Below are 21,842 nucleotides of genomic sequence, written 5' to 3'. Positions count from 1 at the left end.
TTACTCTGTCTCCACTTAGCTGGGGCCTTGTGGTTCAGTATCTTGTCTTCTGAGATTAATTTGGAGCTCATTTTCTTAATAGCTGTAGTAGTGTGGTCGTTCTGGACTACTGCTGGACTTGCTTGGATATCGCACAACATAGCCAGGGATAACCAGGAATAACTGTCCCTCAGGTTTTGGAAGGCTGTTGTTCTTACTATAACTACCTCAGGGCAGGCTTGGTAGGCATAACCCCTAGATAGGCATGACTGTTGTACTATAATAAAGTAATGCACTTGTTTTACAGCTTCATTTTGTTTGTTACTCTCGGTTGTTCTTTGGGTTGGGGTTGGGAGTTCTGGGATGATCCAGGAACCTTCAGCATGTAACTTGATTGTTTTAACTTTATTTCTTTATAAGCCTAGTTTGTCCCCACAGGAGCCCCTTGTCTCTTTTCCCCTTAGTTGTTCAACATTCCTAACTTGTCCTGAATTCTTCTATAGCTTTGTGAATCTATTCACATTCCCACTTGTGCATTTAATAAACGTTCAGTTCTTGGATTAAGCCTTATGGCTGCAGTATCTCTTGTGAACTCAAGTGGTCCAGCTACATGAACAGGAATCTGTCTTCTGAATGTTGTTTTTTCTTGGTCTTTTAGGGACCTGACTTTTGGAAGCGCAGTGGAAGTGCAAGGGAAACTGGTCAAAAGTCCTCATAAGATGCAAAACATGGAGCTGAAAGCTGAAACCATCTGCGTGGTGGGACCTTGTAATGCTTTGGTATGTCACTACAGCAGGAGCCCGACTGGTAGGACCACTTTGGAAATTATTTCAGAAGGTCCAAGTATGCAGCAGAGTGTGCTCAGACTGTAGTTTCTTTAAGTCTGATTGATCCTGCAGGCTTTGATTTGTCAGCAGTGTCTGTATGGTACCTCAACGGTACCTCAGGGGATCACCGTGAAAGCTCTTCTGGGGCAGAGCTGTTTCTACATGGAAACTGGCACACATGCTAGCAGCTTCTCCTGCCCAGAAGCACTTGCCTGTGCCAGGTGATTCACCTGATTCAGTCTGGCTGGGATGTGAATTGGAGAAGCAGTGGAACTGGCAAAAAACTCCAGATTATGCAGGAGGAAGAACCGTACCTGCCACAGGCATGTTTGGAACCAGCTCCCCTTTGCAGGAGTGAAATGGACTTCAAGAAGACTCAATGTCCAAAAGGGTGGAGCATTTCGGTCTCTTGTGTTCATGGCTCTTGCTCTGCTGTAAGCATTATAAAATCCACAGAATAACTAGAAGATAGGCAAAAGCATCCAGTTCTTCGGTGTTGTGTAATGACAGTTGAGTTTTAGTAGACAGAAATAGTATCCCATGAACAGCAGTAAAACTACACTGACTCCAAGTTCTCATCCTCTTATTTTTCTTTCCCTGTTTCCAGTTGTTCCCCCTGAAAATGAAGGAGAGGCACCCGCTGGAGTATGTCCGACAGTTCCCTCACTTGCGATGCAGAAACAACACACTCGGCTCCCTCTTGAGAATCCGCAGTGAAGCCACTGCAAGCATCCACTCGTTCTTCCAGGTACTCCCCTCTGTACTGAGCTTAGGTCTAAAACTCTCCCCAAGTCTGGCTTCATGGGAGCACGCTGGGAGGGAGGGAATCTGTTATCCTGACTGCAAGGTATGGATTCAGCTTTGAGGGCAGCAACACAAGAGGGACATGGAGCTGTTGGAGCGAGGCCAGAGGAGGCCATGGAGCTGCTGCAAGGGCAGCTCTGCTCTGGAGCCAGGCTGAGAGAGCTGGGCTGGGGCAGCCTGGAGAAGAGAAGGCTCCTGAAGGGGAGACCTGAGAGCAGCTCCAGTGCCTAAAGAGACTGCTGGAAAGCTGGAGAGGGGCTTGGGACAAGGGCCTGTAGGGACAGGCCAAGGGGAATGGCTTGAACCTGCCCGAGTGGAGAATGAGCTGAGCTCTTAGGCAGAAGCTCTTCCCTGTGAGGGTGCTGAGGCGCTGGCACAGGGTGCCCAGAGAAGCTGTGGCTGCCCCATCCACCCCTGGCAGTGCTCAAGGCCAGGCTGGACACAGGGGCTTGGAGCAAGCTGCTCCAGTGGAAGGGGTCCCTTTCTGTGGCAGGGGTTGGAGCTGGATGAGCTTTAAGGTCCCTTCAACCCAAACCAATCTGGGATTTGATGATTTTAGACATGGTGGTTTTCTTTCCAGGCTTGGGCCTGGCTGAGGCCTTGGCCACTCTGTTGCTTAATGATCAGGTCAGCACATCTCTAGTCTTGTTAGCATCTTTCCACCCACTTCCTGTTAGTTATTTTATCCCTTTCCCTAAGTTGCAATATGTTTGCCCTTGAGTGTGTGTGGTCTGTGGAACACAACATAATATGGAGTTGTTTAACCCATCCTCTGCAGTGACCTTACAGTCCTTGGATAGAAGCCTCATCCCACACAGAAAAATCTGTGATGCAAGAAGGCTGTGACAAACTGACTCAGAGCTTCACACTTTTCTTCTCAGTTCTTACCTTTCTGTTACTGGGTTGCAAGTCTGTATGAATGCTGTTAGCTGAGACTGGGAGACTCCTGTTTTGATGCATTACAGACTGATGGGTGGGGAGCACCTGTGTTTTATGAACATGTCTCATTCAACTTGTGGGCATGGCACAGGCTGTGTTCAGGTGGTGCAGGCAGCAAATTAACTCCACAGATTCTGTATAAAGTGTGATACTTTGTGTGAGTAGATAAAGGTAGCAATGCCTCTAGCACACCTGGGCTCTTTCTTTTAAAGCTGTTCATTGAAATCATCAAATCCCAGACTGGTTTGCGCTGGAAAGGACCTTAAAACTCCTTCAGTTCCAACCCCTGCCATGGGCAGGGACCCCTTCCACTAGAGCAGCTTGCTCCAAGCCCGTGTCCAACCTGGCCTTGAACACTGCCAGGGATGGGGCAGCCACAGCTTCTCTGGGCACCCTGTGCCAGCGCCTCAGCACCCTCACAGGGAAGAGCTTCTGCCTAAGAGCTCAGCTCAGTCTCCCCTCGGGCAGGTTCAAGCCATTCCCCTTGGCCTGTCCCTACAGGCCCTTGTTCCAAGCCCCTCTCCAGCTTTCCTGCAGCCCCTTTAGGCACTGGAGCTGCTCCCATTCAGGAGCCTTCTCTTCTCCAGGCTGCCCCAGCCCAGCTCTCTCAGCCTGGCTCCAGAGCAGAGCTGCTCCAGCCCTCGCAGCATCTCCATGGCCTCCTCTGGCCTCACTCCAACAGCTCCACGTCCCTCTTGTGCTGCTGCCCCAGAGCTGGATCAGGACTGCAGGGGGGTCTCCCCAGAGTGCAGCAGAGGGGGAGAATCTGCTTTGTCGACCTGCTGCTCACGCTCATTTTGATGCATTTTTTAGTTTAGATCAACTGGTTTTAGTTTGAGTAGAATCATATTAAGAGCGTTCTGATTAAAAATCTTGTGTGTAATGATGAGTACAGCCTGAATAACGTGAAAATCATTAGGGTTTATTTTCTGGTCCCAAACATGTTTGTGCATGTCTCCTGCCATGGCAAAGAAGGCTTGCTTGCTCTATAAATTATGTGTGTGGAACTGGATAGTATTTGGGAGACTTTTATGTAATTTGGATATTAGTTTCTTAATAGAATAAGCATGTCAGGTAAAGCTGCTGTTGTTTCAGCATTGTGCTATCTGGAAAGACACAACCCAGCTCTGTTGGGCAGCAGTCTTTACTGGTGTGGAGCCACTAGATGGCATTGCCTACAACCATTTGTGATTTCAAACATGGGCGAGGAAGGCAGCCCAGATAGAGCATCTTACTGTGATAGAGGGTTTACTTCAAATTAATTGCTGTTCAAGCTCTGACATACCTTCCAGTTCAAGATGTTCACGAGCTGAGCAGCATTAAAATATATAAAGTATCATTAATTTAGTATCAGCAACTGCACTACAGTTATACTTAAAAGGATGAGGAAGATTTGGTCTCAGACCTGATATTTGCAGTTACTTATGTCATGACTCTCCTTTCACAAGGAACATCTGTAGTTTGCTCCATTTCTGATGGAAGGAAAACTGCCTTTAAATTGCCACCTACCAAAACTGTTTGCCCTCATCCCCAAAATGTTGCAGTTTCCAGCTTGACAGTGGCAGAACGTACCATAACCAGGAAGTATAATCAGAATGGATTATACAAGGATGCGGAGAGGGACTCTTCATCAGGGACTGTAGTGATAGGACAAGGGGTGATGGGTTCAGACTGAAATGGGAAGTTCTGGTTGGATATAAAGTTTTTCCCTGTGAGGGAGCTGAGGCACTGGAATGGGTTGCCCAGGGAGGCTGTGAATGCTTCATCCCTGGCAGTGCTCAAGGCCAGGTTGGACAGAGCCTTGGGTGACATGGTTTAATGTGAAACGTCCCTGCCCATGACGGGGTTGGAACTGGATGATCTTAAGGTCCTTTCCAACCCAAACAATTCTGTGATTCTTTTGAGTGTTTTCACTGTGCAGAGCTGTGAAGAGCCTGATGCTGGAAGGAAGTAAGTGGAGGTTTTTTTAATACACACTTGAAATTATCTAGATTCGCTGTAACTTCAGAAACATTTGTAGCCTATTCATTTCCATCAGTGAATGTCTAATGCCAAATGCCTTTGGTTTGGATGCTGAAGCCTAAAATGTCATCTTTAAATCTTCTCCTGAGTCTTGTGGTCCATGTGGGATAGACACATTGTTCCTAGACACAGTGAAATAGTCACCATGTGAATGGCAACCTCCACTTTACACTTCCACTGACTTCCAGGTTTGTCAGAACCAGTAATGGGACTTGAGTCATATTGAGGTGTTTTAGGTGCTTTTGTAAGGGGAATTATCCAGGAGTCTTTTTATGGGTTTCTCATCTTTGAGACCTGTGCAGTTCACATTCCTTTCCAAAGCGTGTAGGGGATCTTCTGTGTGAAATGTGCTTCTTTGCAGCATCTCCTACCACTGCCTGAGGATTTTAGGCAATTTTCCAAACCTCATGTAGGGCTGGGAGGCCCATGAGCAGCAGATCTCTGGAGTACACTTGGAATTGTGGCAGAGATTTGGGTTTTGATAGGCTGAAACCACCCTCCCCTGGCAAAGCCAGTACTGCTGGCTCCAAAACTTCTTGTGTAGTACCTGGATCTAGGTGAGGAGCTCCTGCCAGGCACTGAGCAAGCTTAGGTCTTTCACCTGTAACCAAGGTAGCATAGAGCTGATGGTGGGGACTTTGCTCCCTCTTGTGTTGTAGTACTTCCACAAAATGCATTGCCTGGCCTTATGATCTCTTTGGTCCAAAGTAGTTTTAGTTTGATTCTCAGGACGGGCAATAAATACTGCTCCTGTCTTTCCAGCCTTTTAACTAGCTGGTGGTAAGGACCAGGACCATGTGAGTGGTCAGTTTGTATGAATCTGGTACAAGCTGTGAAACTAAGCTTTTAAAAACTTTTCCTTTTTATCAGTGTTTTGAGTAAATAGACAATGGGTTATGTTACATCATTGCCTGTGTCATGGCACACCCTGATTTTAAAGGGTTTTCCTTGTTACAGTGATGCAAGAGAGAAGAACAAATCCCTTGTTCACAGCTGAAATCAGGTTGTTCTAGGTTCTTGTTCGCCTTGACATGCACAGGTATGATCTGTACTCCAGCAGTAATCTCTGGAGTGACATTAAATCAGGAAGGCGATGGTCAGTAGAGTTCTATTCCTGGTTTTGCCTCTTAGCATGCTGTGTGGGACTGTCTGAGGTTGGCTTGATATACCCATGCACTGAAAATCGGGTTGCAGCTGGTTTAAACGCCATGGTTACACTACAGACAAACCTAGAAAGTAGGGGTTCCTTCCTCATACAGCCTTGGAGGCCTCTGCTGAATCTATGAACTATTACATGAATGTGTAATTAATTCTCCAGGTACCTAAAATATGACCAAGCCAGGGTCTAACCTGTCTCTCAAAATCAGTTTGACCTCAGTATCTCAGATGATGTGAGGTGGAATTGATGTTTTCGTGGTGGTTGGCTGTTCTTAAGGTCTCTTTCCTATGCAGTGTTACCTAACACACTTGATTATTTCTCTTAGTGGAGGACACTACAAGAGTATCCCCTACCTAACCACCATCTTCCAAAAACATGGAAGAAACTGAAGTATTGAGGCCATAGAGGTGAATTTGATAGAAACTGCCCAAAAATATAATGTTACTGGAGGAGGTGAGAAGAAATGGGAAAGAAGTGGAGATGGGCAGTTGCAAAACCCCATAGTAATGACATATATCTCATTTCTTTATGAAACATGGAAGAAAAAGCACAAGTAGTAAACATGGATTTGTAAATCATGCTAATATTTAGGTAGTCCTTTGTCCATTAAGGTAGAACTTAACTGAGAGAGCAGATAACTCTGCCCTGGTTGGAGTCTGATAGCTGAGTTTTGATGTGTGCCGGTTGATGCTATCCTTGAATTTGGTATCTTTAATATGAGTGTTCTGTCTGTTCCAGGACAACGGCTACGTGCATATTCATACCCCCATAATTACATCAAATGACTGTGAAGGTGCTGGGGAGCTCTTTCAAATTGGGGTAAGTTGGTTTGTTGTGGAAAGTTTCATTTTGATTTTTGCTTGCAAAGCAGTTCTGGAGTCGCTGAAAGCTGGAAGAAAGGTTTGTCTTTGCAAAAACTTCTCCTTTATGTACTCCTGTGAATATATCTTTAATATAGCAGTCCTTTTGCCTCAACTGATAATTTAGACAGAGTTAAACAGATACATTGCTTTATATTCTTGTTGTTATTATTATTGCTGGTTTGGACATTACACAGCACCTTTTGCAGTGATGAAGTTTTTCTGTCCCTGGTGCTGTGGAGAAGTTTTCAGCAGAGAATAACAGAGGGAAGTGGAACATCTTACTAAGCAGAAAGATGTGATTATAAGAGGCCAAGAGATGGGATAGGACATTCAGGATAGCCCATGACACACAGATTTCTTAGCTTTTTAATCAAGGCTATAATTCATTATGAAATAACTCCTTAAAGTCAGCAATACCTAAAACCCCTTGCACAGAGAATCATGGAATGGTTTGGGTTGGAAGGGACCTTCATATTTCATCTAATCCAGCCCCACTGCAATGAGCGGGGATATCTTCAGCTAGATCAGGTTGCTAGCTGTGTATCTATTCCTACATGCTACTCCTGTTGCATGTTAGAACTCTCCCTCAACATTGCCAAGTCACCCCTTCCATCCACCTAAGTACTGCCACAATCTGTCATTATACACAGTACTTTACATCTTGGTTCAAAACCTCCCATGAACTTAAATCCAGCTAAACCACAAAGATCTTCCCCACAGACCTCTCATGATTCCTAACCCCTACTTCCATGAATCATAAGATATTCCATCTGCCTTTTATACTTGTGTATTTGAAATACACTCATCTGTCTCAAACAATTACATCCATTGCCACTTATGCTTATTGGCTCCAGCCTTGCTGGTGAATCATCTGTAAGCAAAAGAAAGTGTTGAGGTAGCAGTTGCTTGTTGCAGGATTGTGTCTTCCACTCTGTGCAGACAAAAAGCCTCCATGTGCTGGCTCTTCAGGATCTCAAGGTCTAACCTGCACTGCTAGTGATTCCCTTCCAGCCCAGCTCAGCTTTTTGCTTGCTGGGACAATAGAGTTTGATTAGCCAAATTGTTCCTGGTTTAATTGAGATCCCTTAAAGCTACCAAAGGTTTGTTCCAGGCTGTTGCATGTAAATTAAGATGTGAAAACAAGTGAGAGTTAATGATGAGAACATTATACAATTTGCAGCTGTACATGTATTACGTCTTTGGTACAAATTGTATCCACTTGAAAGCTGTAGAGGATGCAGGACTACAGCGTAGGTGGCTGGTGGTAACAGAAGCACTGATGCACATGTTGAGTGAGGTGCTAAATTGTGAGCCTGAAACTTGTATAAGCTGTATTATAATAAGAACTTGTATAAACACTAAATAGGCAGTTAAAGGCAAATACCTTGCTCTTTCTCAGTGTGATTGCTTAGGTATAAGTAATACCTGTCTTGGAGAAATGCAGTGGTGGCTATACTTGAGAGGTGTCAAGCCAGATCCTGTTAAATGGCCTATACCACAAAGAAAAGGCTTCAGAAACCCACTTGCTGCCTGGAAGTGGCAAGTTCTCCCTGATTTCCTGTTTCTTCTTTAAGTACCACTTCATTGTCTGGCCTAGTTTAGGACTTGGGTTTGTTTCTGCAGAGCCCTGTTGGAATTGGTCTTGGCTAGCAGAGACCGAGACCACTTTACAGTGATGGTGCTTCTTGAGAGTGGAATCTGGGGAAGATTAAGCCTGCTTTAGGCCATGCATGTGAGGCTGCCAGATATAAAAAGAAGGATGACAGAAGGGTGTCAGACATAAAAATAAGGGTGTGGTATCTGCAGCAAGCCCAGAATCTTTATATGCTTTTAATCAACCATCACAACGTTCTCCATCTGCTCTGTTCAGTCGCTTTTAAAGTAGCTCTTAGTTCCCTGCTTGAACAGACAAAGGAACAAAGTAAGTTCCTGTTCCACTTATATTTGAGCAGTAGCCAAGAATTATGGTGAAAGCCACCTGCATATTACATTCTTCAGCTTAATAAATGTTTAAATCCTCTACTTCAAGTTTTAAGACCTATTCTCCAGTTGCAACTAGAATATAAATTGGTATTCTATTGCTTCTGCACTTACAGTAGTTACAGTACACCTGCTACTTACAGGTTGGTTTTTCTGCTCTGATTTATGTGTGTAAAAGTGATCATCTCCCTAGTTTTCCTGCCCTGCTGCAGGTGGAATAAGGTGAAAACTTTGGTTGAAAAGCCTTTAGGACCCAAGCAGAGGCTGCTTTTGCGCTTGCTGTGAACCACTGCCTTTTAATAGCTGCTTTCTCTTGAGTGGCACAATTGTAATCCTGTGACTAATGTCTGAGGGCTGCTCAGACCCCGCATTCCTTGGAAATGGTGGAAAGTGAAGAGGAATCTGTTTTTAGATGAGACTTGAAGAGATGGGGTGGAGAAGTATCTTAAGTTAGAAGGAAAAGGCTTTCTGAAGGCCTGTGATCTTTGATTCCTAGACCTCTTAATCCTGTAGGATTTGTGTTTGTTTATATACTCAACTTCCTTATTATCTTTGTTTGGTTTGGGGTGTACTGCTTAGTCTGTGCATAGCTTTGGCTGGGATGTTCCCATAGTAGGGCTTGGGCTGGGGGAGAATCCCTTCCCTGTCTGCTGGGCAAATCAACTCAGCTAAACACTTCCATCATGTAACAGTGGAAAGAGGATGGTAAGCAGAGGAGATGTGAAAAGAGAAGTCAATCATAAGAACTACAAAGACATCTTTTGCAATTGAGGCTTTCTACACCTGCAGAGCGTAGGTTTGAGGAGACACCACCACAAGTGGTCAGCCAGGCAGCCCCTATGCCACATGGAGAACATCAGCAGCACCAGCCTGTGGATTTCTGCACCTTGGATGGTCCCTGCCTTTGGTGGAACCTTGGAAGGGGGGGATAGCATCTTGCCTGTGCTGCCCTCTTTGAAGTAAATGTACTGAAAACACCAAAAGAGCTTTGAATATTGAAAGCTGAGTTGTAGTGGAATGAGGGGGAACGTAGATCAGCAGGGTGAGACAGCCCTTTGAACTTAATCTGAGTTAGTTCCCCTGTACCAGCAGTCTCAGCACTTCAGGGCAGATTCTTTCCTTTCTTCTTTTTTCTCCTTCTCAAGTCTAAAATTCTTTGCAGCTTTGTATGGTGCAAGAAACTCTACCCAGTCCCGTTCTGGGGCTGCTTCCTAGGAAATCTGCCTTTCCTTTGTAACCCAGCTGCATGTCTGTGCCCTGCTATTTTCAGTAGCCTCCCACTCTGTCTGCAGTGTTGAAGGCTCCCTGTTTTCTGGGTCTTTTTCTCTGTCTTTTCCACTTTGCTCCCTGGAAAGTTTCCTTGTTTGACTGTCTTCAGCTGCTGTGGAGAAGTGGAGGCTCCTCTACACTCTAAGGAGTCTTTCTGGCCCAGGACACTCCAGCTTGTGTGAAGAGGCCCTGGACAGCCACTTCCCCTGCTGCTTCAATGCAGCCTTTTAGAAGAACTCAGCGTGCAGTGACTTACCAAGCACAGCAGCTCTATTGGCATTCACAGCTCTTTAAAGTAGGTCTCACATGTGTTTTGTATTGCCTGTGGCCATATTCCTTCCTCAGGACATTGCCCTATGCCTAAGAACTGCTAAACTCTACCTGTTGGCTCCAGCAGAGGGTACGTGCTCTGTATCAGGCTTGTCTCTTGTCTCACACATATCTCATTATCTGGGTGGTGGTTAAGTAAATCCGGGGTCTGGATCAGACTATTTCATTATTTGAAAGGATCATCATCGTAGAACCATAGAATGGTTTTTGTTGGAAGGGACCTTAAAGCTCATCCAGCTCCAACCCTTGCCACGGGCAGGGACCCCTTCCACTGGAGCAGCTTGCTCCAAGCCCCTGTGTCCAATCTGGCCTTGAACACTGCCAGGGATGGGGCAGCCACAGCTTCTCTGGGCACCCTGTGCCAGCACCTCAGCACCCTCACAGAGAGGAGCTTCTGCCTAAGAGCTCATGCGTTTAGCTTGCATCTGAAAGACAGACAAATGGTTTATGCCTTCCTGAAGCTAATTGCCTCTAGCAAATGGTAGTACAAGACTGACATCAAAGGGAATCCTCTTAAATGAAATCATTAGCCATTTGAGGAGATGGAGAGCAAAACAGGTACTAAATCCAGTTGTTCTTGTATTTAGAATGAGAACAACAAGCTTTTGATGTTGATGTTGAATCCTAGTGTGTTTGTACCATGTTTATTCTAAGACACCAAAATGTTTCACACAGATTTCCCCTTCCTCTTTCCCCATTGTGTTTTGGGTCGTTTTTGACTAGGGAATGGAGGGAACTTGAAAGCAAACACATTATTCCCCCTAATCATTTACCAGATAGGTATTTTGGGGTTGGGAAGTGGGAGAAAAGTCCATCAAATTGAAATAAAAGCATCACAATGTTGTCACTTTGTTTTGCTTATCATGGACATGAAAAACAATCTCGGAGTCAGCAGTGAAAGGATAGCATCACTTACTATTTATCTTCTACCAGTGGTTATGGTTGTGTATAATGAAGAAACATGCTTGATCTAGAAGGCTGAGCATAAATCTGGGGCAGAGGCACTTGAGAACAGTGGCCTGATCCTGTGCTTGAATGTGTGAAGGTGATTACAGGATACCTTCTTGCTGAAGGGGTCCCTTCTGAAGGAAACGGGAGATGCTTCGTTCTCCCTGCATAGCAAATGGATTGTCTTTTGCAGCTCACAACCCCTGTGCATCAAGCTTTCTGTCTCAAAATGAGGCAGAGGAGGTGGGCAGCTGTGGAGAAGCGATTGGATGGTGATGAGGAAGTAACATTCACCTTCTCTTCATCTTCTGTTGGAAGCCATGTAGGAGCTGCTCACAAAGCAGATGTGCATCTGGGATCTCTCAGTGGCCTCTCAAACTGGCTGCAGTTTCTAAGCCCAGTTGAGCTCTAGACTTTCTCACACTCTTCCTTCAGTCCCTCGCTGTTGTGTCTGTTTTCCTTCTCCCTCCCTGGGATTCCATCTGATTTGGAGAATGAAAAATGACACAAAGGCATTATAAATAAACCGAGCCCCAGCTCCTGCAGACAGCTGTATCCTGTTTGTGGGTTTGCGGGGAAGCGTGGAGATTTCATGGCTGATCCCTTCTGTTCTTTCCCTGCTCCCAATCTGCCTCTTTCTCCTTGTTTAGAAGTTGCAGCTTGCAGGATTAGGTGGGATTTTTCACTGGTGGAATGAGGAATGTAGCAAAGCTAAATTGGCAATAGGAGGAGCCGGAATGGTACATGGTCCTTCTCTCTACTGTTCTGGCCATGGCTCTGGGGCTGTGGCATGTGGATGTTTGTATGTTTTATTAATATCCTTATTGTTTTTGAGCAGATACTCTTGGTTTATTTGAAGAAAACAATAGGGGCCTGTTTCTGCATCCTTGGGATTTGTTCTTTGGGTTTTTTTAGGGCTGCAAAACCTATGAAACAAAGGAAGCAAGCCACAGATTGTCATATTTTCATTGATCTCTGTGGAACAAGGCAAGCTTGCTCTTTCCTCTAGTGTGATGCTATGATGCCTTGTGATCTGAAGGCTTTGGCAGCCTCTCTTTTATCTTTGAGAGGAGCAGAAGAGCTCTTTGAAAACAAAAGCAACACTTTCAGACTCTTTGGGGAAAATGGCAGGTTGTAGAATATCAAAGGCTGCCAAACAGTCTGTGAGGGTGATGAGGCACTGGCACAGGTTGTCCAAAGAAGCGGTGAATGCTCCATCCCTGGCAGTGCTCAAGGCCAGGTTGGACAGAGCCTTGGGCGACATGGTCTAGTGTGAGGTGTCCTTGCCTGTGGCAGGGACTTGGAACTGGATGATCTTGAGGTCTTTTCCAACCCAAACCATTCTGTGATTCTATGAAACAGGCCTGAGCTTAGCAACATCCCTGTAACTAAGTTGAGGAGTCGAATGGTTGGAGGTGGTGCAATGCTTAGCTGAGCTAGTAACACTCAGCATAACTCCTAGGAAGTACACATTGAAAAGTGGGTGTTTGAGTCCTCACTTGGAGCATTGTGTGCAGTTCTGGTGTCCTCAACATAAAAAGGACATGGAGCTGTTGGAACAAGTCCAGAGGAGGCCACGAGGGCGATCAGGGGACTGGAGCACCTCCTGTATGGAGCCAGGCTGAGAAAGTTGGGGCTGTTCAGCCTGGAGAAGAGAAGCTGCGTGGAGACCTCAGAGCAGCGTTCCAGTGTCTGAAGGGGGCCTATAAGGATGCTGGGGACTCTTCATGAGGGACTGTAGTGATAGGACAAGGGGTGATGGGTTAAAACTGAAACAGGGGAAGTTTAGATTGGATATAAGGAAGAAGTTCTTTACTGTGAGGGTGCTGAGGCACTGGAATGGGTTGCCCAGGGAAGCTGTGGCTGCTCCATCCCTGGCAGTGTTCAAGGCCAGGTTGGACAGAGCCTTGGGTGCCATGGTTTAGTGCGAGGTGTCCCTGCCCGTGGCAGGGGATTGGAACTGGATGATCTTAAGGCCCTTTCCAACCCTAACTATTCTATGATTTTATTTCAGACTTATCTCAGAAGAAAGGATTCATCAAATTAGCTTTGAAATTTCTTTCTGTCTTGCTCCTGAACCTTTGACTCCTCCAAAGCTTAGGGATGACATTGAAATATAGAAAAAAATGAAGCAAAAAACTCATTTATCTTCATGGTTTTTTAAAAGTCAAAAATTGTGACCTCTAGAGAGCATCTCATCCATTTCACTGTGCTCAGACAAGCAGCTAGAGCAAGTTTTCCAGGACTATGTGCTGTTAAGTTTATCTCTCCAGCTGGAGACTTCGCAGCCTCTCTGAGCAACCTGTTCTAGTGTCTGATCACCCTCACAGCAAATAAGAAAGGCTTATTCTTGTTTTCAGATGAAATTTCATGTGTCTCTTTGTAAAGTCAAAGAGGTCAAGGCCAGGTTGGACGAGGCCTTGGGTAATATGGTTTAGAGGGAGGTGTCCCTGCCCATGGCAGGGGTGTTGGAACTTGATGATCTTAAGGTCCTTTCCAACCCTAACTATTCTGTGATTTTATAAAGTCACTGTCTCTTGTCCTACCAGAGAGCACAGCTGAGATGAGTCTGGTTCCGTCTTCATTCTCCTCCATCAGGTATTTATGCACAAGGATAAGGTCCCCCGAGAGCCTTCTGTTCTTCAAGCTGAATAGTCCCAGGGCTTTCTCAGTCTCTCCTCATATGGAAGATGCTCCCATCCATTAAGCATCTTTTGGTCCTTTGCTGGACTCACTCCAGTATGTCCATATCCCTCTTGTACTGGGGAAGCAAGCACTTCATCCAGTGATCTTCATGAGCCACCAGTGCTGTGCAGAGGGGAGGGATCCCCTCTCTTGTACTGCCATGTAGGCAAGGTCCTTAGTGCCATGCTTTAGTGGTGGCCTTGGCAGTGCTGGGGAATGGTTGGACTGGATGATCTCAAAGATCTTTTCCAACCTGGTTGATTCTATGATTCTGTTTGCCATGTGTGCTCCATGTCTTGTGGTCAGCTTGGTTCTGGCAGGGTGATGGTGAAGCTCAGTCCTTGTGCTCAAATTACTTTCAAAGTGCTTGACACGGAGGTCTTCTGTTTTTTGCTTTTGTGCCTGTAAATTAAAACCCAAAAATATACTATTCCTTTACAGGCACTTTGGTTTTTAGAGCTTTTTTCACCATGAAACACTCAACTTGTTAAATTTTCCATTACTCCCTGGTTTTTATGCTGAAAATATCTGGTGATCTGAAAAAACATGCAAAAGCCAACATGAAACATAGTTTGTTCTTCAGTGCCTGTATGATGCGTAACCTGTGATGGTTCCAACTCTGTATTGTCTCAATTCTGCTTTTCTTGAAGCCTGAATAACAAGTCTAAAGAGGATGTTGCATTCCTCTTTGTTCTGATTACTCTTTGTCTTTTTGCAATGGAAACAAATTCGTTTGCCCATGAAAAGGAAATAACAGTGGTTTGAGAAGTCTTTCCTAAAAGTTGAGGCACCTGATGTGGAAAATGCTCCTCCATTTTATCATCAGACTTGAAACTGGATTTTGAAGGCAATGCCGTGTGAAGTTTCAAAATTCAACATGATGGAGATTTCTCCCTTCCCCCTCATTCTTCATCTTATCATAGGACACCTTAGGTCAGAAGGGATCTTCAAAGTTCACCTAGTCTAACCCTGCTGCAGTGGGCAAGATCTTCAACTGGAGCAACCTAGATCAGGTTGCCCATCTTGATAGGAATGAGTGAAAATCACTGCTTATATTTGGACACCAGGTTGATAGAATGGCATCCTTCTTTCATTGCTGGGCAAAATGTTCTTCATCATATATTTCATAGGGATTTTCATTTTGTGTATCTGCATTTCCAAAAAACATGGAATGTGGTTTCTTCACCTGCTCCCAAACCCCTAGGCAGAGATGGAGCCCTTAGCTATGTAGTTGCTGTTCAGCCTGCAGAAGAGAAGGTGCATGGAGACCTCATAGCAGCCTTCCAGTATCTGAAGGGGGCTATAAGGATGCTGGGGAGGGAATCTTCATTAGGGACTGTAGTGATAGGACAAGAGATAATGGGTTAAAACTTAAAACAGGGAAAGCTTAGACTGGATATAAGGAGGAAGTCCTTTACTGTGAGGCTGGTGAGGCACTGGAATGGGTTGCCCAGGGAAGTTGTGAATGCTCCATCCCTGGCAGTGTTCAAGGCTAGGTTGGACAGAGCCTTTTGGGTGCCATGGTTTAGTGTGAGGTGTCCCTGCCCATGACAGGGGGTTGAAACTGAATGATCTTAAGGTCCTTTCCAGCCCTAACTATTCTATGATTCTATGTGTGTTACTTTACAAGGGAGCCAAAAAATCCGAGGCCGCTCTAGAAAATCTTAATTTCTATCACTCCTGTTCTCATCCCTGCTTGTAAAATGGTGAATATGGAATCCCAGAGTGGTTTGGGTTGGATGGGACCTCAAAGCTCCTCCAGTCCCAACCCCTGCCACAGGCAGGGACACCTTCCACTGGAGCAGCTTGCTCCAAGCCCCTGTGTCCAACCTGGCCTTGAACACTGCCAGGGATGGGGCAGCCACAGCTTCTCTGGGCACCCTGTGCTTCCTGACATTTGATTTTACATTTGTTTTCTCCTGCTTTTCTACAATGGCTTTTCTAATTCAGCTCATCCATGGTGAAACACAGAAGTTACACAATTCCTTGAGTAAAATTCAGAGCTCCTGACATACGCACATGTGAAGAATGAGAGGTGAAGAGCCACGGATTCTCTTAGCTTTGTATGAACTCTGTGCTGCCCACAAAGTTATAGGGAAACAGTAAACTCCATGAAGCTGTGTCATATTAGGTTACTTCCCACTCAACCTGAATGGATATAACTGGGGATCCAGTTAACAATCCCTGTTAGTTTGAGAAACGTATGAGAGAACTGTGTATCCTCCCTCTGTCCTTATGTGTCCAAGCTGTGCTGGTGACACTGGGGGTATGTGCTGCAGTTCACAAACCTGTTCTTCAAGTTGTTGTGATGCCCACAACCCATGTCCTCATGAGTCATTGTGGAACTGGGAGCTGTAGTGTTTCCCACTTAAAATAGGCTTTTCATTACATAGACGCATCCTTGTGTGAGACCCCTAGAAAGAGAAGTCCTGAGGAATGCTTTATCTTGATGTGTTTTGCTTGAGAAGGTTTTAGAGCCAGTCTGAGTAAAGAGGGGGAGTGTTGTGTTGTGACCTCCCACACTGTTGGATTCCATCTCAGCAGTGTCTGGGTTGAATCCCATGGAATTTCCGGAGAGAAAATAGGGGAAATAAGCCAGGAGCTGTGATTTTTAATGAAACACTGATGGGCTGACTTCTTGTTCATTGGTTTGACTTACAGGTGGCAAATGAGGCAAAGGAATCTGCAGAAAAGACCCATTTCTTCAACGTACCTGCTTTCCTGACTGTTTCTGGCCAGCTCCATTTGGAAGTGATGGCAGGGTGAGTAAAATGAGAAGGTTTTAGCTTGATCTCAGGGATCTTGACTTTGCCCCATTGGTATCCATTGGATAACTGCCCTATGTGTGCCAGAAACCAGTAGAGTAGCCGTGGCTGGATGATGGTGTGAGAGGCAGGGCAAAATCAGACTGCTTTTTAATTCTGGTTTATCAACTAGTTTTAAATACTAGGAATCTGCTGCTTGCTGTGAATTGGGAATATTGGATGGAAACTTAACCTTTATGGGAATGATTGTAGGATTGTTGCTAATCACTGTAATACCTTAAATGTCTTTTTGCTGTTGTTCATATCTGGCATATCTCAGCAAGAAAAGCTCTTTCTTTTTAGTTACCATGTTCCTTTCCTCTTTACTCCTTTTCTCCAAAGCTTCTTTCTTCTGTCTTCTTCAGTCTTCCTGTTGTGTTTCTTCCTTCTGCCAATTCTCATTTCTCCTGTTTCATCGCATTTACACTTGATGTTTTATCATAGAATAGAATCATAGGATAGTTTGGGCTGGAAGGGACCTTAAAGCTTCTCCATTTCCAACCCCTGCCACAGGCAAGGAAACCCTCCACTAGAGCAGGTTGCTCCAAGCCCCTGTGTCCAACCTGGCCTTGAACACTGCCAGGGATGGGGCAGCCACAGCTTCTCTGGGCACCCTGTGCCAGCGCCTCAGCACCCTCACAGTGAAGAACTTCTTCCTTATCTCCACCCTGAACTTCCCCTGTGTCAGTTTGAGCCCATCAACCCTTGTCCTATCACTACAACCCCTGATGAAGAGGTTCTGATGAATGTTTCTAATAGTGTTAACTGTGCATCATATCCACTGTTGAGAGCTAATGGGTTTTATTTAATCACTGTTGCACAGTTCAGTTGGCTGCTGGTAAATAGCTGCAGTTCAAAGTGTGAGTTTTGTGTAGAAATCAAAAGGTACAAATGTCTTCAGAAAGCTGTTTTCTGCCTGGTTTGTTCTCTCTGAGACCCTGTCTCAGACCACCTAGATGGTTATCATTTGCTGCCATGCTCCAGCTAAAGGTTCTCACTGGACAGGATGTTTAACATGTGGTGCCCTGGCTGCTGTGACCGAAGCACAGGTCACTTGGCAGCGACAGGCTGATGTGTCATCTCAGCCATTAGCTGGGGAAAGCTAATGAGGAGGTTTGTTTAACTGGAGGGTGGTGGAGTCTGTGTGTCCCTGAAAGAAGATGGGATGACATGGATTTGTACCTGTAGGATTTAATTGACTGTCAAATGCTGTGACCTTTACTGAAAGATGTAATTCTGCAAATCAAGTAAGTCCAGAGCAAAACTAGGGATTGTAATGATTAACTTGAAATACAATCTCACTCTCTTACATCAGTCTCTTCCCTTTAAATAGCACACAGCCTGCTCTGGGATGGAGTGAAGGCTGAACTGGGCAGATGCAAGACTTGCCTGGTAAATGCATTTTCCATTGATATCACTCAGGTGCACCTTGGCCTCTAAGGATAGGTAAAAATAAATCAATGCTCTTCAGTGTGCAGTACAGGACGTTAATCTTAATGTTCCTATTTTACAGTAGCATGTTGTTCTTACAGGCATTTTAAATGGTGCCATCTAAATATAGATGTGATTATTCATAATGGGGTATAACTCTGTGAACCTGCTCCTTTATTTAAGCACACTGAGCTGTTGACCCTATAGCTCAAGTGGTATTCAATCCTTTCAGTCTGCAAAAATAGATCAAGCTCTTCTAGATGCAGAAGCACCATACTGATGCATCACAGTATTAACCCTCTAAATGCTGTGAAGCCCTTTAGATCTGTGAAGGTTTTACCTGTGGTTATCAAGCTGGGTCATACTCTGTGAATGGGACTCCTACATTATCAAAGAATGTAAGTGTGTAATAGGAACCAGAGCTGCTTGGCAAATGAATGTGTTGCAATGGATGTGGGAGGCTTTCTGCCCCCAAAACAGAAATATTCTGGTCTTCCCAATAAACAAAGCAGCCAAAACAGTGAAGATTTATGTGGTTTGGATTTGGTCCTGTGCAATTTACCCTTTGTTTTAGCCAGACAGAGTTTTTCCTGCCTAGAAAAGGAACTGTTGTTTAGCTTAAATGAAAGGTTAAGTTGCTGCAGGCTTTCAGGAGCAACTGCTCCCTGAGAATCTGTGGGAAGAGAGCAAGGTAGGAATGCTTGGAGCCCTTTCCCCATCCAGTCTTAGCCTGTAATCCTGTTGTGACTTGCTGTGGGGCATGGGAGCACAGAGACAGATCGTGCAGGGGTGAAGCAGGATAGGTATGAGAGGCAGGGAGGCATTTGTCCATGGTGTTTATGTGGTAGGAAACAGAAAGCTTGGCAGTCATCTCTGGAATTAGCTTGGAGGCTGCTCATGAGCTTTGTAAAGTTAAAGCTGTGGTTGGAAAAGGCTGGGCAAGGGGAAGACTTAGCAGATGTATCTGGAACCTGGTCTTCTGCTGTCCTTGCTGAGGGTTCATCTGCAATGTGTACCTGAGTACACATGCCAGTGGGTTGTCCAGGGCTCAGAGCTCTATTTTATGGCAGGGTTGCTTGGTGCCATTCCTGATAACAGAGAGAATATTGAGCCATTTATAATCATAAGATGATAGAATACTTAGGGTTGGAAAGGACCTTAAGATTGTCCAGTTCCAACCCCCTGCCATGGGCAGGGAAACCTCACACTAAACCATGGCACCCAAGGCTCCGTCCAACCTGGCCTTGAACACTGCCAGGGATGGAGCATTCACAACTTCCCTGGGCAACCCATTCCAGTGCCTCAGTACCCTCACAGTAAAGAACTTCTTCCTTATATCCAGTCTAAACTCCCCCTGTTTCAGTTCGAACCCATCACCCCTTGTCCTGCCTCTACAGTTCCTCCCTATAGCCCCCCTTCAGATACTGGAAGCTGCTCTGAGGTCTCCACGCAGCTTCTCTTTTCCAGGCTGAACAGCCCAAACTTTTCCAGCCTGTCTCCACATGGGAGGTGCTCCAGTCCCCTCGTCATCCTTTTTCCATGAGGAGAGGTGTGGAGAGCAGTGTTCCTGCACTCACTCTCTGTCTGCTGTGCTGTATGCTTCCTATTGAAGGCAAAGTCAGAGAAGTTCTTTCTATCTCTCAGCATGACACGAATGGCCTAATTGGCACAACTTGGCATTTCATTGTACATCATCTTTGCAGTGACAGCATCTTGGTTGGCTGCTCAGGGTGTCTGAGTCATTGTCAGCTGTAAATCTGTAGGCTCTTTAAGGTCTCCAAAAAGTCTTTATTCACTCATACAACTGTCCCCTTCAGTTTTAGTCTCAGCTGAGTCAGTAACGAGTGTATGTGGTAGCAGCTTGTAGGACTGTGTGTGTCCTGATAACTGGATTTAAATGTCATTGGTTTACTGTGAAGTCCTTGTGGTATTTCCTTGCCCAGTGATCCTTTGGTGAGGATAAAGGCCTCTTTGGGGACCTGAACTAGGCTGGAGGGCTTGTGACAGCTGAAGATGATTCAGAGGCCTATTGGAGACAGCCAAAACCAAGTGTTGCCAAGAAGTGCAGCTCGGTGGCTGTATTTACTCTGGTTTTAGTGTTTGTTTTTTGCTCCTTTCACCCATCTGCACCTCCCACAAGCTCAACCTGCTCCTCTCCCTTCAACCCCTCTTGCTCATAGCTTACATCGTTGTTTTGCATTGCTTTTCCTTGTGCCACGTTTCATCCCATGCACTGTCTGTTCTGCCTTTTGCATCATAGGTTTAACTAAAATTGCTCTTCCTAAAGCCTCTGGGGGCTATCCCCTCCCTAAATCACAGAATGAGTCATCTCTTCATTCCCTGCCTTCTACCCTAGCTCTGTTTCTTTTATCAGGCCTTCAGGGGGATTCTAATCCATTCAGTTTGGGTTGAAGGGACCTTTAAAGCTCATCCAGTTCCAGCCCCCTGCCATGGGCAGGGGCACCTTGCTCCAGAGTTGAAGCAAGAGAAGTTTTGAGTGGATGTAGTGTGGGGAAAGTCACCAAGAGATCAGTCAAGCACTGGAAAGGTTTGCTGAGCATCACTGTGCACTCTTCATCCTTAGAGGTTTTCAAGACTCAGCTAGATAAAGCCTTGAGCAGCCTGGTCTGGCCTTCTTGCTGACCCTGCTTTGAAGAGAAGACTGGACCAGTGATCTCCTGAGCTCCCTTCCAGCCTGAGTCATTCTGTCCTCACAAGTTTATTCTTGTCTTAATGCTCATTTTCCTCTCCACCAGTCTCATCCACAAGACCCTCATGGTGAATTTTCTCTCTAGTTCACTTTCATTTCAGCATCTCTCCCCAGGACCTATATTTTTCTGCCTAACTTAATCTCAGCCTTTCATACTCACATCTGCCTGTTCACATCTAGCTATTAAACATGGCTTAATTGAAATATAATTAATCCCATTCCTCCCTCCTCAAGCACATGCCCTTGATTTCCAAACCAGCATGGATTTTCTGCCTATTCCTGATACTCTCTGCAGTCCTTCAGCTGAGTTTTCTGGTTGCAGAGAGGTGTTAAAACAATCTTACACATCCAGACCATTTTGCCTGTGTCTGCCTGAGTTTGCTGAGAGCTGAATGCAGTGAATTTCCTGTTGGTTAAAGAATATACTGAGATCACGCTGCTCCCACTTTTTAAATGGAGGAGATGGAGACAGCTGTCATTGTTGGTGTTCAAGAAAACCCTGCAGAGCTGAAGAGAGGTGTGTTTGAAGCTTCAATGTCAGCAGCCTGGCAAGCACAGCCTTAAAATCTGACTCCAGAATGACTTGCTAATGATGGAACAGATTGCATTGTCTTTAAGCAAATATTTGCTCTCCATTGTACCATTGGAAATCCTTCTGAATGCAGCTGCAGGAATGATGTCCAGTTGTGTAACATTCTTGTTGCTAAGAAGTAGACAAAATAAGTGTAATTATTTATCTTGGATGCCTGGAGAAAAAAGAAAAAGCCCCTCTCTGGCATTTATTGCACAACGTTTGGTTGAGGCTGACTCACGACACAGACTCTTATAATTAGCACTAACTTCCATTAATTAGGCTGACACTTAATGGGAGCTATAAAAAGCAACTGGGACATGTCTGGTTTTAATCAATTACCACAGGCTTCAGTCTGGTTCATGGCTGCTGCAGGGATTGATAATGATTCTGTGTTACTAAGGGGCCGAATATATGAACTCGGTAGGTGCAAACCTCAACTTAGGGTCACTTATGCTGGGTGAAGGTTGCAGTTCTCATAGATATGCTGTTGGTCCTGTCCCCTGCTCTGCTTTTTTGAG

General features: G+C 45.2%; 1 protein-coding gene across 3 annotated transcripts in view; it reads left to right on the top strand.

The window, feature by feature from the left end:
• Positions 1-21,842, top strand: part of NARS2 (asparaginyl-tRNA synthetase 2, mitochondrial) — a 60,479-nt gene that overhangs the window by 3,892 nt on the left and 34,745 nt on the right. For 2 of the 3 annotated variants that reach the window (XM_061343287.1, XM_061343286.1), the window contains exons 3-6: positions 638-758; positions 1,414-1,554; positions 6,469-6,549; positions 16,467-16,567. In XM_061343287.1, coding sequence (XP_061199271.1) covers positions 638-758; positions 1,414-1,554; positions 6,469-6,549; positions 16,467-16,567 — 444 coding nt within the window. The remainder of the gene's footprint in view (positions 1-637; positions 759-1,413; positions 1,555-6,468; positions 6,550-16,466; positions 16,568-21,842) is intronic. The other variant, XM_061343288.1, reaches the window with a different exon arrangement.

This window comes from Neopsephotus bourkii, unplaced genomic scaffold (assembly GCF_033783945.1).
Source record: "Neopsephotus bourkii isolate Nb327-2 ecotype Australia unplaced genomic scaffold, CSIRO-AGI_Nbou_v1 NB_1825, whole genome shotgun sequence".
NCBI lineage: Eukaryota > Metazoa > Chordata > Aves > Psittaciformes > Psittacidae > Neopsephotus > Neopsephotus bourkii.
The sequence above is the reverse complement of the archived record's forward strand: the minus strand, read 5'-3'. Positions and strand labels throughout refer to the sequence as shown.